General features: G+C 38.5%; 1 protein-coding gene across 1 annotated transcript in view; it reads left to right on the plus strand.

The window, feature by feature from the left end:
* The first annotated feature begins 484 nt into the window (after positions 1–484).
* LOC120479331 (cytosolic 5'-nucleotidase 1A) overlaps positions 485–16,726 on the plus strand; it is a 37,469-nt gene continuing 21,227 nt past the window's right edge. The window contains 1 exon segment of the mRNA XM_039671671.2: positions 485–560. Within this exon segment, the coding sequence (XP_039527605.2) occupies positions 485–560 (76 nt within the window).

Below are 16,726 nucleotides of genomic sequence, written 5' to 3' on the forward strand. Positions count from 1 at the left end.
TTCATGTTCATGAATGGCTGCAAGAAATCAGCACACACTGAGGTCCAAGCAGGAGCACAAGCCTCCAAGCAGATAATATCCACAAACACAACGCTGACCCTGTTGACCTCTGTGCCCCATGAAACTTCCCTTTGGGAGCAGGAAGTCATTTTGTCCAAGTTCATTTACTCACCTGCTTCTGCTTCTGCTACGCAATGGCCATTTTTTTTTTTTTCCATTGAAACAGCAAAGCCAACTCTTAAAACATAGAGTTTGTGTTTATTCAGCTTCCCTTGTCGGAGTCGGCCCACGTGAAGCTGGCGTGGCGGTGGGCCACATGGTGCCTGAGGCAGAGTGGCACTCTAAGAGGCCCACAGCTGCCAGAGCCCATACCCACCCCCCGAACACCCCCGGCTGGAACGGCAGAGAAAACAACGGTTCCATGGAGAGCAAGGATTAAGAAAACATACACAGAGGATCTTTGAAGTAGGGCGAGTACTTGCCGATGGGCAGCTATATGAAAAGAGAGGGACATTTTGGGGAGCTCAGTGTGGAAGAACAGAAGAAAAACACTAAAGACAGTGATGAGTCTAAAAAGTTACATGCTTGCTGCATGTGGCCCCCAGACGCACCGCCGTCAAATTAAAAAAATCCGCTTTTCGCTTTAATCAACCCAATCAGGAGCAGTCATCACATTTTAGAAAATTCACAACAGAGACATTTTGCATTTTGACTCAACAAAAAAAAAATAGACTGCATTTTCCTACATTTACAGTAAATAAATGCTGGATTAAAGCGAACACTCAACGTACTTGATTAACGCATGACATTTTTTCCACCACAGAATGTTTTAACCGTTTTTGTACATTCAATTCAATTTACTGCTCACTGGGGTCTAAAACAAAACTAGACCTCATTGACCCCTGTTGTGTTCTATGGAACAAAGTCATATTTGGAATGACATGAGGGTTAGTAAATGAGAATTTTCATTTTAGGTGAACTTTCTTGAAGTATTGTAAAAATTAACAAATCAAGTTAAATAAAGAATTTTTAACTGGCCTGTCCATCTCAAAAGGGTTCAGCTGCCACAAGGAGCCCAAGAAAGCCCAGTTCAACTGGAATATGCGCTATAGTTTCCCTATATGAATGTGAAATATATAAAGTCCTCTTGCTTTTGTGAGGGTTGTGGTTTCGGTATGTATAATGACCTCTATTAGAGATGATGGATGTGTTGTTTTCGCAGTGTGTTCGTATTTTTCCTCGCTCAGATCAGCCGTTTTAATTGCCTGCAGTGTGTTGTGAGCAGGGAAATGAACGGAAATATCTGGATGTGGCTGGTTTTGCGTAGATGTCGTGGCAACCAGCTGTTTCCAGTTGATCATAATTTGTTCAGCGTTTTGAGTAAGGCCCTGCAAGTTCACCCTCCACCAAAATATTTGTTAGCTTTTTGCTTTCAAAGTAAATACAACTTCTTGTAAAGAAGACCATTTTGTTTTTGGAAGCCTCTCTTATGCATGTGCTTTTTGCTGATGTCTGCATGTGTTTGCAGAGTTTGTTTCCTCTGTAGTTTTAATTGTTCTCAGTTGTGCAATGGTGAACAGGTGGAATAAATGCTTTACATAAACACTAGCACCAGCTCATTTGAGTCTGACTTATGGCAGAAGAGATGGTTTGAGACTGTCAAGGTCCCTAAGAGCCCTTACCAAAACACATCAGATCACACTCCTACATAAACATACTCTCTCCCTCATTCCCAATCTGTTTCTCTCATTTCCTATCTATCTATCTATCTATCTATCTATCTATCTATCTATCTATCTATCTATCTATCTATCTATCTATCTATCTATCTATCTATCTATCTATCTATCTATCTATCTATCTATCTATCTATCTATCTATCTATCCATCTATCCATCTATCCATCTACAGTATCCATCTACTGTATCCATCCATCCATCTACAGTATCTATCTATCCATCCATCCATCCTACAGAAACATACTCTCTCCCTCATTCCCAATCTGTTTCTCTCTATCTATCTATCCATCCATCTATCTATCTACAGTATCTATCTATCTACAGTATCTATCTATCTATCTATCTATCTATCTATCTATCTATCTATCTATCTATCTATCTATCTATCTATCTATCGTATCTATCCATCCATCCATCTATCTATATGTCTATCTATCTATCTACAGTATCTATTTATCTATCTACAGTATCTATCCATCCATCCATCCATCTTTCTATCACTAAATTTGAGTTTAATTTGAATTGAAGTATACTACACAATACACAATTTGATTTTGAATGCATGAAAGTAGAATCAAAATAAATTTAACTTCAACAAATCATGCATTAAAAGCAAGACAATTGTTCAAATCTGATTTCTGTCAATTATTATTGATTCAAAAAAAAAAGTCCATGTATATTAGAAAATGGCGGCAGGCTAAACAAATGGGTTTTCCAAAGTCCTTATGTTTACAGAATCAATTCCTTCAAGCGACAAGCAATCATTACGTTTACTTATTTATTTAGGGGTTCATTTTCAAGAGAATTGTTCGGATATGATGACCTTGAACAGACGCTTGTGTATAACTATGTGTTTGGCTGAAAGATTTACCTTACTCTTGAGAACAGTTTACACCAACAAGATGTGAGAAGAGGGGCCAATGAAAGATAAAAAACCACCATTGAATTCCAAGCCCAGAGTACTTAACATGTAATGTTCCAGCTAAGATTAGCAATGTTTTCAATAGCGTCTGAGCATCAGTTTAACGCCTGCTGCTTCTAATTAAGGATCATGTTCCCACACGGAAAGTGAAAAGGACAGACTAGAATCTGGAGTAAACCAGTCAAGACACATGCACCCAAGATCATAAGAACGAGTTTGAAATGGGCACCAAACCATAAGATGGTGGCGCATCAAACACTAACATTCACATTACAAACTAATACATGCCTTTTAATCCACAGATCAGCTGTGCTCGACCTGAAGAATGGTCAGTTTCTCTGAACTTGTAGTTGTTTGGCTGAAATGCAATTAATATTGTTAACAAAATCTAAAATGAAACTGAAGTTGGCATCAAACAGAAGCAGTGATTGCATCTTCCCGTTTGTGACATATTTATGAAAAAAAAAGCTGTTTTTAAACAAGAAATAAAATGCAGGGTGGGACTCAATTTTATCCATCGGGAATTGGCTGGATCATTGAGTGAAATGTTGCTAAAGAGGAGGTCCAATAAAGTTCAAAAAGATAAAGTCCAATTCTGAGGGGAATGAGTTTATATCTCACAATGCTGACTTTATAACTCACAATGAATGGAAAAACTCGCAATTGCGAGGAAATAAAGTCAGAAGTGTGAGTTAAAAAGTCACAATTAACTTTTTGGTTTATTTATTAGTTTTTATAACTAAAACTAAAAATTAGCGAACCAAACTGAAAAGACAAATTGGAACTATGATGATTCATCAGTACACAACATAGTCCTGAAGCTACAGTAAGTACGATTACTATATAACATGGTTTAAATCAAAGCTCTAAAATGGCTGTGACAAAAACAAACAATTAATTCATTTATTGTTATCAAAGTTGGAATCGAAAACTGTATTAAGTGAAATTGACCAAATCTGCCATTTTTGTATTTGTGGATGTGCATTTCCAACTTTGCCACATTTTACAGTAGTCGCAAACCTGGAGCTAAACAGGAGCTGTAATGGTGAGGTATTTCTGTCTGCTGTTTCTCAGCTTTGCTTGGTAGAGGAGATACGGTTCTGCAGAGCATCGCTGAGGAGTGATGGCTTACTAGCTGAACTTTTACAGTTTTATAGGATCTCAGATGTGCCAAATATGTTTCAGATGTGAGAGTCGGTCTTGATCGGAGTCCGTCACGTCACTCTCTCTCCGGTTTAAAGAGGAAGGCTCTGATTTTGTTTCGACAGTCTTAGACTCCTGGTATTAGGTTCACTTTTTGGAGACACTTTGATGGGGGATGTCAGTTGTGTCTTATAAATACAAAACATACAACTGTCTAACTTGGCTCTACACTTCCTGTCTGCAGTTTAGCAGAGATATAAATCCCCATTAGATCTACCAGGAAAGCCAAGAGCTTCTCTGCATTAGGTTGTACGTCATTTTTCGCATGGTTGGATTGTACAACAGTTCAACTTAAACTGTCACCCATGACTATACATGACAAAAATGTGAGAGGAAATATGACTGTAAAGTAGAAAAGATATTGATAGGTGAAATAAATACAACAATGTATTAAACAACTCTTATAATCAGTATTCTCAATAAACAATTTCATCAACAATTGAGAATGTCGGAAAATCAGATATCTAGAAGCCTGTTAGTAAAACTTCTGGTTTCTAAATTCAAAGTAATCTCAGAGTACAACATATAAAGTGTGAGATTCCACAGTGTCAGCTGCAAGTATGCCTAATTCCCTGGATTTAAAGGATCTTAGGAAGACCTCTTCCACCAGCCCACTCCAAACATCCACAGCGTTTATATGAACTCAGAGGACGCAGTGAAAAAACGTGTCGGTTCCTCTCATGAATCGTGAGGCCGAAATGAGCGGGAACAGTCTGGCTGATGTAAACACGCCGAGGACAAGAGAGCTCATCAGCAGCAGTAGCAGTGCCGTTGTTTTAAATATCGTTGACGCATGTTATTACATGTCCAAGCTGTTGCAGCGGACGTCTTCTGAACAGTAGCCAGGCAACGTTATACTTCAATATCTCGCTTTTCTTCTTCTTTCCTCAAACTGATAGTTTTGTTCTAAAAGAAATACTTGCATTTTTCAGTATAGTAAAAACTTCTTGATGTCTGATTTTTTTGTAACAAGGTTCATATTTCAGTATTCCCAAATTAGATTAGCAAATGAGTCTAGAGCTCAAAAGGTTTGGAAACCTTTCAGCTGGTTGCTCATGAAGCTAAAGGGCAGCTTGGCAAGTCTGGGGGATCTTAAAGATCTTAAACCATATAAGATCATCTTTAACCAGCTTAAGCCTTGTTCACACACCATGATTTTAAAACGTTGGGCTGAACTGTGCGGTTCACACTACATGACTTGCTTTCAGTGAAATCAGGAGTGTTCAAGTTGCTGTTCACACCGCACAACACAACGTGATTGATCCACAACAGGAGGTAACGCACTACACTGCACTACACCCAATGATTCTATCTTTTCTACAAACCACGTTTTGTCATGAAAAATCACGCGATAAGACGAACCAGAAGGAACGATAAGATGAACGTCAGACAGAAACTAGTGCTTCAAACTGTTCGCACAATGATTTGCTCAGAGAAAAAAATGCAAAAAAAAAAAAAAAAAGATTTACCCGGTGACCTCAACCCAAGCCTTGCTCTGATTGGCTGGAGCTCATGACATCACTGAGGTCGAGTCACGCGACAGCTCTGGATATCTATCGAGCTAGATATTTTTCTGGGCTCGGCGAGGCGTCTGCGAGCGTCTTTGATGCTTTGTTGGCTCTTTCATTCTTACAGATTGGCAAGCGTTCATCGTCCGCTAATTAGAGGTCGACCGATCTGGTTTTTCACGCCGATGCCGATCTTTTGAAATCCGGGTTGGCCGATGGCCGATTAATGCTGCCGATTTATTTTGGCCGATTTTTGCTTGGTTTTTAACCTCTATTTGAAAGATATAATGTAAAAGAAATGATAATTACTTAACATAGACAAACTTTCTCAACAAAAACATTTTATCCTCTCAAAAAATGTCCTGAAACACGTATTTTTGGTTTGTTTTGTTTGTTGACAGACAAAGACAAATGGACATAACCTAATTATCACAGAAAAGGAGAGAAAAAAAATTAATTATTTAATTTTTTATATAAGATTTATTATAATTTATTTAATTTCGAACAATAACGTATTTCACTAGTAAATTGCCGTTGAACGACAAAAACAACCACCAGATGGGAAAATGATATTTTACAAAAACTTTAAATGCACCACAATGCACCCTCCGTCTGTTGTTCTTCAGACAACGGCATCCAGTCTACAGTGAAATACAGTCACACTTTTCACTGTTTGGCCAGCATTTTAATCATGTGTAATCCAGCTACTAACTAAAGGTCAGTGTTGTGCCTGAATGTGTTCAATGAACGCGTTCATATTTAGGTCTGCTGCTCACTCGGCTGGAAAATGACTCTAACGGCAGGGGGTGCATCAAACACGTGTTCCACGACAACACTAGGCTGCCCACAGATGCGCCTGCCTAATAATCAGCTTGATATACTTGGATATTGGCCGATGCCGATTATGTTAAAAAAATGCCAAAAATCATCCGATTAATTGGTCTACCTCTACCGCTAATCCCCCGCGATTTGCACGCGATAACACCCTGACCTGTCGGCGAGCTCAACGATTTGCAAATCGGACTTCAATCGGGCTTAAAATCCTGTTGTGTGAACTTGGCTTTAGGGTGTTTTGTTTTCCTATCAGGAATGTTGGATCTAGATTCCTTTAACAGTGATGCCCAATCATGTTACGGAAGTGATCTGTTTTAACGCTGCTCCAACACAAAATCTTACTTAGCTGGTTTACTGTAGATGTGTTTTATTAGCTTTGGAGCTGAACTTTGCAGGAAGGTAGATCTCCAGGAAAAAGATTGGCACCACTGGCCTATAGCATTTTTTCTTACATCCAGATCGACTGCCTCATGTCAAACTGTTGCTCAAGCAACATAAAAAATGCCTTTTTACACTTTCAGGCCTCCACTGAAGAATCAGATAAGCAAATTTGTCTCAAACACAGAAACACAGTAAAGACGTGATTGAGCATGCAAAGTGGCTGTTTCCATGAACGCACCTTTATGGCTTGGTTGAATTAGGGTTCAACTCAAGTCAAGCTAAGTGGCAGAATTACAACACCTCAACACACGTCGAGCACTTCATGTGACGGCACAGAGGCAGCTGAAATATCACTCCATCTGTAATGGCCTGCAAGCAATTAAAATATGGCTATTTTTTAATTTTGCAATTACAGTGATTATATTTTTCTAAAGCCGCGAAATTGCAATTACCTACAACAACACCGCAACGGTCGCAGCAGAGTTATGTACTCTCTTTTTTCTTCTCCCCCCAGCTCCTCTGAAGCAGTCAAGCACATTGTTTCCTTGCTCGCTGCCAAGAAAATGAGGAACATTTGTGGACAGAAACATAATGCTATAGAAGTCCGAGTGGTAAAGCCAAGCGGAATATCCATCTTAACAGATTCATTTACACACATACGTTCCCCTTCACACTAGTGCTTTATGGAAATGAAAACAGCAACAATCACCCCTCTGGTCAGATGAGAAACTCGCCGGTGACAGAATCTCAATTCATTTACACACACCGGCTCACAGTGTACATAAACAACATCACTCTTTCTAATGTTCTTTCCACTTGGAGCTTGGTAAACCTTGTCTTTGGTGTGCTTGCTAAACTTGCTCCTTGGTTACATATGATTTATGTCATTTCAGGTCCAAAGTGACTAAGTCTGTGATTTAAAGCATTTACAATCGTCTAACCGTGTACTCACATCTGGGCAAGATCTTGTCATCTTCAGGACATTCTTTTTATTTAAACCAAATCTTATTCTGATGCATAAAGAATGGACCACGCCACTGTGCCTCATAAAATAAATTACTATCATCCCAGATTATTAACTTGAACTAACTGAATTATTACAATATACAGATCCTTTATCCCTGTACGGTATGTGTCAACATATTTTTTTTTTCATTTTCATCTTAAAAAAAATATTAAACATTACCGTAAAATGCATTATCATCTTTAGACTATCATGCACTATCATCTTTAAAATAACCAATACTAAGCCGTTTTGCAGCAAAAACACATTTCTGAATGTTTCTTCTATGCTGATTTTTATACTGCACCTTTGATCAAGTCTATTAAACATTGTGGTCACTTGTGATCACCTTTATGTAACAGTCTTGAAGAAAATGTAAATATTTCCATGTGATAACGGTACAACAATGGTGAAATTGGTTTGTTGGTATATGGTAACTGTGAACTACAATGGAATGGCACTAATGCATTTCCTCATTGGGAAATGTTAAATATAGCTGTATCAGTTATATTACATTTATTTGGAAGAGACTTTGGTAACGCTTCCTTTTACAGTCCAGTTAAATACTATGTACTTATTTTAGTAACTACAATTACTGGGTAATAAATAGTTCTAACCCTGAACCTACCCCTAAACCTACCCCTGTTACATGTACTTACCTTATATTACCAGTACTTTCTAGGTAAGTACACTGTAAGTACTGTACTGTAAAAGAAAGCGTTACTGAGACTTTGCTAAGGCAAGAAATCCTGAAACATGCCCACCACTTAAGAATCACAAGCTGAAGTGTTGTGAAATACGAGCCTGTTCTCATCCTTTAGCGTCATATAGGTGACGCCATATGACATTTCGTCAAAATACTACGCACATGGCACCCTTTAGCGTCAGTATAACACGCACAACCCAAGACGTCATACAGGTGGCTGGCATCCTTTAGCGTCAATATGAGACTCAGACCCTACCCCAGACCTAAACCTACTCATAACAGTGTGTGTTATATTGCAACACATTCTCACCCCAAGGCGTCACCTTTGACCATGCTTCAATATTTGACGTTTTAGGCGCCCTTTAGCGTCACTTACATGACGCGATCCTACGGCGTCATCTAACTGACGCTAAAGGAAAGCGTCAGTTAGAGGACGCGGTTAGGTATGGGGTGGGGGTAGGGTACACGCGATCCTAGGGCGTCATCTAACTGACGCTAAAGGGCGCCTAAAGCGTCAGATATTGAAGCATGGTCAAATGCTTCCCAAGGTGTCAGTTAAGTGACGCCTTGGGAGTGAGAATGGGCTGTATATTGACACTAAAGGGTGCCATGTGCGTAGTATTTTGACGAAATGTCATATGGCGTCACCTATATGACGCCAAAGGATGAGAATGTGTTGGAAATACATGAAGACTGATTTTATAAAAAGTTTTATGAACAGAGGGGTTGACTCTTGACCAGCACCAGTTCAAGTCAGACAACAGCGGCGTTGGTGAGGGGGTGGTCATGGTGTGGGCTGCTATTAAGACGAACATTTCAGGCAAGGATATGGACTTAAAATGAACTCTCAAAACTTACTGCCAGATTCTGGAAGATACATATTTCAAACAGTGGTACAAGAGGAAGAGCTGCTATAGTCCCACAAGAGTCACTCTTAACTTGTCTTTTTTTTATCAGTCTTCATGTATTTCACAACATTTCAGCTTGTGATTCTTACTAAGTCGGGGTCATGTTTCAAGATTCTTTACATTAAAAAGTCTCTTAGAATCTGACACTTGTACTTCTTGAGACTTAAAGTATTGCAGTTCTGGTGGAAAATGGTGGCACTGGAGAATAAAGGGTTCCTAAGGGTGCACCGATGATATGAGGACCCTATTGGAATTGCTCCATTGCATCATCATGGGCATTTAATATTTTTTTGGCTTTTCAGTGCGAATTGAAAAAAAATATATAAATTTTGGCTGTTTTTACCTGTAAAAGAAAAATGCTTAATAATTATGCACAGAAGATGGAAACACTGTGGTCACAAAGGGATGGACATGGTTAGCAACAATTCTCAGGTAGACTGTGGAGTTTAAACATTTAGTTCAAGAAAATATCCCACACACCATTATGCTACCAGCAGCAGCCTGAACCGTTGATACAAGATCCATGCTTTCATATTGATTACGGCAAATTCTGACCCAGCAGAAATCGGGACTCAGACCAGACAAAATTTTTCCAATCTTTTACTATCCAAATTTGGTGAGTCCATGCGGACTATATGCTGAGTTTCCATTTCTCAGCTGACATGATTGTCACCCAGTGTGTCTTCTGCTGCTGTAGCCCGTCTGCTTCAAGGTTCGACATGTTGTACGTTCAGAAATGCTCTTTGGTTATAACAAATGGTTATTTGAGTTTGCCTTTCTATCAGCTCAAACCTGTCTGGCCATTCTCCTCTGACCTCTGGCATCAACAATGCATTTTTGCCCACAGAACTGCCACTTACTGGATATTTTCTCTCTTTTGGACCATACTCTGTAAACCCTAGAGATGGTTGTGCGTGAAAATCCCAGTAGATCAGCAGTTTCTGAAATACTAGCCACAAACCACAACTCCACGTTCAAAGTCATTTAAATCTCCTTTTTTCCCATTCTGATGCTCAGTATGAAATTCATAGATGTGTGTGTGTGTGTGTGTGTGTGTGTGTGTGCGTGTGTATATATATATATATATATATATATATATATATATATATATATATATATACTGTATATATATGAATTTACTTTTTGTTATTAAAGCTATTTTAGGTTTTTTTAATAAAATAAATGATGAAAAATATTCCACCATTATAAAACAATGTGTAGTGTATACAGGGTTGCATGTCGTATTTAAATACAATCAATGTCTATGCAAACTCCCTGCTTACTTTTCATGAGAACAGATAGTTCATGTCAACAGTTAGTGTATACTGAGCACTTCAGCTCACATTCATCCATCTAAACACACAGGACATTATTATAGGGACGAGTAGCCCCGGTTATGAACCAGATGGCCTCCGTCTGTCCTACACCTCTGGATGGATGACCACCAGCAGTCAAGATTTTCTCTAACACTTCAGACATCTCAGGTCTAATGGCTAATGGTAGTTGTTTGGACTGAAGTGGATGCATTTAGCCTCAGCGTGCTTTCACACACTCCCACACACTCCCGCTCAATTTCTTATCGAGTTTCCCGCCAGGCACTTCAAACGCTCTGTATATTTTTAGTGGAGAGAAAGAGGAGTCTTTCGGTTCAAAGTTCAGGGTCAGAGAGCTGTATTTATGTTTAGACGACATTCTTGTTCTAACGTGATGAATTTGTCAGGCTATGTCGGTGAACTACTCAAAGGGCCCAAACCAACTATTTTACTTCTAGCACTCTTACATAACCAGATTCAACGTTGTGGTTCTTAAACCCAAAAGGATATTCACCATTTTGGCAAAACCCACAGAATATACAGATCACACCACTGGCTTTTCCCATCAGGGGAAAGCCCAGAGTCTGGGGAATTGGCCCTTCTAAGTATACATTCTAAGTATCAAGGTTAGAATGAGTCACCATGTGAAGGAGGTGAACGGAGGGCCTCCCTGCTTGGCTGTCATGATGGGGAGATGGAAAAGAAGAATCTGAGAGCCGAGCCACAGCCTGTCAGATCCCGTTCAGGAACGGTCGAGATGAGTTCACCCAGAGTGCCATGGCAGGATCATTTGTTTCAGCTTCTCTATTCTGTTCCTCTACCAGGCAAAATATACAAACAATGGCTTTTGCATTCTGTAGTGTCTTGAACACATAAAAATATGAACTCAAAAACAAAAATAATATTGCTTGGAGAAAACGAAGGGTTTGCTAATGTGGAGAAACATATCTAAAACAATATGAGGAATAGACAAACCAAATTGGAAGTGTAATTTTTACTGTTTAAAAGTTTGCCATTATGATTTTTTTCCACTCACCAAGGCTACATTTATTTGATTAAAAAAATACAGTAATACTGAGAATTAGAACAATGTAAAATAACTGTTTTCTATTAAAATATATATTTTAAAGAGAATTACTTATTAATGTGATGGCAAAGCTGAATTGCACATTGTCACATGATCCTTCAGAAATCATTCATTAGACATTTCAAAAGAACACCATTTATTTGAAATCTTGAAATTATATATGGAAATCTTTTGTAATATTATTAATGTCTTAACTGTCACTTTTGATCAATTTAAAGCATAATTGCTAAATAAAAGTAATAATTTCTCATATACTAGCAAGATGCTGTTCTATTAATATTTAAAATACTTGTTATCCTGAATCTTGCCATCTATATAAAGGTAAAACATGAAGCACTTGTGTGTATATAATGGCACATCTATGGGCAGTGTCCATAGAGTTCAAATGAAATGCATCAAATTGAGTTAAATAAACTACTAAAGAATGCCTACATAAGATATATATGATTGTGGTGCTCAGCTCGGAAACTTTATTAATAACTTGTTTAAACTATGCTGTCATTCAGTTTGTGACTCTCCTGTTCGAACTCGTTTGTCAAAATTAACAAATCTTTTTTCATGTCATTTGGTTCATTCAACAAACTAAACGAACAAACTGACTCGGGAAAAGATTTGTTCATTTTGATGAACGAGTTCGAACAGGAGAGTCACAAATCTGTGTCACAGAACAGAGCAAGGCGACCATTTGAGCTTTTTTTTTTTTTTTAAATGAGCGATCGTTTCACTTGATAAGACCCTTATTCATCGTCTGGAATCGTTTAAAGCCCTTTGAACAGTTTGCAGTTTGCACTGAAACTGTTTTTTGGACCTTGAACCGTTTGCTTACCAGTAAAGTGCATTATATGGAGGAAAATCCTGGAATGTTTTCATCAAAAACATTAATTTCTTTTCAACTGAAGAAAGAAAGACGTGGATATCTTGGATGACATGGGGTTGAGTAAATTATCAGCAAAAGTTTTTTTTAAAAGTGAACTACTCCTAAGTTTAACACAACAATGCAAGCATTTCAGACTCTCATCTAAGTATTAATCTCAGCCCCCAAAACTAACAAGTGTTTGCTATTAGAAAAAATAATTTCATGGATGTATAGACGTCTAAATCAAAGTACAAAAGAAATAAGAAAAAAAAAAGAGAAAAAAATAAGGCCTGATTTGAAGGACAGAACAGGCTTTCCTTGGTAGGAGGTCATATTCTGAGGGCCTAACTTCTCAAGATCCTAAAAAGAACCTCCTAAAGTGAAGACAATAATCACTGACTTAGTAAAAGAAAGTGAGATACAACTTGTACGAGGTACTCCAGATGATGAATTCCTCATGGGACAGATGGGTAGAAGTTAAGGACGCTCTAGCAGATGCTGTGTATGCAGCTCCAGCTTTAAGAGTTGGAAAACCCTCACAAGCAACTAAAATAAGTAAAAGCTTTCTGTACGCTGAGGACGGTCCAACTGGCAGAGGAAGAAAAGACTGAACTAATATGGAGGAAAAGAGAGCATGTGTATTTGATACAGATGTGATTTGTTAGGTCCCGCTTTTGTCTGCGTGTTAATAGAAGGAAACGGACACGTTCATTAGAGTTCTGACCCTTGGTGGCTACAGCCAGTCATACTGTTTAGTTTTTGCTAGTGACACTTGTTTGAGGTAGTAACTCAAAGGCAAATGGTGTCAGTGTGAATGCACCTTGGTGTGGTCTGCAGCTGTTGACCTCCCAGTCTCCGCATCAGGGAGGCGGAAGAAATCAAACAACACAGCATCAGGCGCAACACAGCTGCTTGTGCAAGCATCTGTGTATGTCGGTGTGGAAGAGAGAAAGAGTTTTTCCATTACTTTATTACTTTATTCTTCATCATCTGCTGTGTAGTACGGAATGGAACTCAGAATCTCAAATAAGGAGACCCGAGCAAATATAAAAACAAGAAATTGGAAAACTATGGAGAAATACGTGGAAACTGCTTAGATAAATGATGAATATGATTAAACATGAAGGGGGTGTGTAAGAAAATGACCTTATTTCGTTTTGCAGATGTTTTCTTCATGAATTATTGAAAAGTTTGGAGTCAACCTTTTATGTTTTTGAAAGGAGTGTCTTTTATCAACCAAGAAAACAGTTCTACAATTTAAAATAAGCATTTTAATTTATTGTGATGCAAAGCTGGATTCTTAGCATCATTACTCCAGGCTTCAGTGTCACATGATGCTTCAGAAATCATTCTAACATGCTGATTTGGTGCTCAAATAACAATTCTAATTATTAATAATGTTTAAAACATCCGTGTTCCTTAATATTTTTGTAGAAACAGTGTATACATTGTTTATTCAAAGGTTCGAAATAACAGTATTTATTTGAAATGGAAATCTTTTGTAATATTTTAAATGTATATACTGTTACTTCTAACCATTTCAATTTATCCTTGAGAAATTAAAATAAAAAGTAAATAACTAAATGACCATCTTGAATGGTAGTGTGAAATTATTGAAAAATGTCTTCCTCGAAAATAAAAAAATAGAAATAGATTTTTCATAAAACTTGCGGTCTTTTTCTACCACAAATTAACACATAAACCAGGTAATTGTGAGAAAGATTAATTGCACAGTATCTCTTTTATTTATTTTTAAATGTCTGAGTCTGTCATCAAAATGATTTAATATAATGACTGCGAGACATGGACGCGTTCAAAACATCAGGTATCCGAATGCAAGGTAACATGATAGCATATATTTGTATAAAGCCACAAAGACCTTTATATTTTTTATTGAAACAAGCTTCCATAGTTTACATATCATGGCACCGCAAGTGAGTTAACATAAAATATTTTGTAAAAAAAAAAAAAAAAGGTTGTGAGGTAAAATCATATGCACTTTTGCCCTTCATGTGGCCTTTTGCTTTTTTCAACTTATAATATTCACTCCTCTTTGTGTTATCTTTTTTGTTATCGTTCATCAAACGAGCTGCGACAACTAAAACTGGTGCACTCTCTCTGAACTGGGTCTCAATCAAAGAGCGGCTGAACCAAACATAAACTACGCCATCGCTGTCAAAGGTCAACTTTCAACCCCACATTACCATCTCAAAATGGCCGACCTCTGCCTGGCCTCCTTACCTTTAATCACAACCGCAGGGAAAACCATTACACGACTCTCGGCTCCGAAATATCTCTAATACGTCTGTAATTGTGTGAAACCGTTCAAACAGACCGATGGGTTTGTGAAAGAATGGAATGTGGTGTATTTTCATCATTCGCTCAATTTTGCCTCCGACTCTTGCAGTCGTGCATGCCTTAATATGCAATAATCTCTTTTTCAGTCTATTTTGGGATAGACTTGAAATGGAGGGCCATATATCAGCGTGAGGTAGCAATGCTTATTTGGCAGTGACTCCCGCTGTCTGTGTGTACGGTGTTTAGCCCCCCTGCAGGACCCTATGACTCCCAAACATATTTCAAAGGGATTTACAGACTCGATAACAACCCTCTGTCATGTTACACTGAAAACCAAATACGAAAAGTGACGCAGAGGCTCGCGAATGCTGTTGTTTTAACGATGCATTCCACCTCTGTGTTTTCAGAACAAACATCTTTACAGGTTCTCAAGCTATTTAGGTGGGGAAAAATGAAAACACATTATATGCTTCGGTCGGGTTTGTTCAAATGCCGTTTTGTTGAGTTGTATTACCCAGTTCACAAAAAATCCAAGTGCTTCAGGAGGACTTCCCAGAACCTCGGCCCCCGCCGAAAGCAAACAGTCACTCCAAATTGATCCCGTTGTTCCTTAAACAAGTGTGATTTATCATTTTAAATGTTTCCATTTTCTGAGCAGGTTGTCCTTTGTGGAATCTCTTGTGATGACATGCCACATCTTTGCTCATCACTTAAAGAAAAGCAAAAGCTCCGGAAATGCAGGAAGGAAACACTGAGTGTGTATGAGATGTCCGAGCAGTAAAACTCCTCTGCAGTGGGCCAGAAGGACCATCTGCGTCAGATCAAAGCCAGATCCTGTGTGTTCTTCTCCACTGTTTCCCTAAACCTGGCACACACATACACACACATCAACCACCAGACGGACGCAGGTTTTTGAACCCTCGCTGCATGCATGCAGTGGCGTTTGGACAACAGAGATACGTGTTTGTAGGCACACCGGAAAAGAGGATAAAGCAAAAGAGGACTGGAAAGGTAAACTTATTCCTGCGGTCTGAGGTTTATGACAGAGACTCTGTAAGCTGGTGTGTGCTTCAACCAGTGGATGGATGGTCTGTGCGAATCTACCGTTTACAGCACACTTTCACTTTGATTAAGATCGTTCCATCGACCAAAGCTGCGTAATGTCCGGCTTTATCAAACAAAGAGCTTCCTCACTATGTACTCTGTATTTGGACTTCTCTATCAGTTTGCAGAGCAATGACTAGTCACCTCCGGGACTCTGAGGCAATTCTGTGAATCATGTTTTTTTAACAAGTTCATTTACAGTACAAGAACCGCCCTAAAATGAATCGGATTTCCTTATGCTACACGTACGTCCTGAAAATATTTTCTGAAAATGTCTTCAAGTCATGAAACAAACTCTGAGATGAATCATAACATTACAAACTATGATTTTAAGGAACAACAAAAATAGTATGTAAAGACAAAGCAGACTGATCTCATGAAATGGCGTATGTATGACACGCCAATTCGTATTTCCATTTTTACCATGCTATCAACAAGCATAATCGCTTTTCAGCGTGTTTATCAACGCCGTTGACTTAACGTTACATTACTGTATATATAAATACATGACCTATCCCAACCCTTACCCTGAGTCTTCCCTTAACATCCTAGGAAAAAAAATATCGCTCCCCAGATGTAGATCTATATTTTGCTTGTTTTCGCTTGGACATTTAACGGTGTGTACGTACAAGCAGAATCACTCCGACATTTAACGGCGTAGACATACACGCAAAAGATGACGGTTTGTTTCGGCGTGGACATACACGCGGATAGCTCAAAATGCGTATAGATAACACACGCCACTTGACTTGAAAGTGGCGTGTATGTTTACACAAAGTCATGATGCCATGTTGAGACAAAGATATAAGATGTCTTATGAACAACAATTTCATGAAGCATTGTGATTGATGTAATAAAAAAAAA

This window comes from Pimephales promelas, chromosome 11 (genome assembly GCF_988280905.1).
Source record: "Pimephales promelas chromosome 11, fPimPro1.hap1.1, whole genome shotgun sequence".
NCBI lineage: Eukaryota > Metazoa > Chordata > Actinopteri > Cypriniformes > Leuciscidae > Pimephales > Pimephales promelas.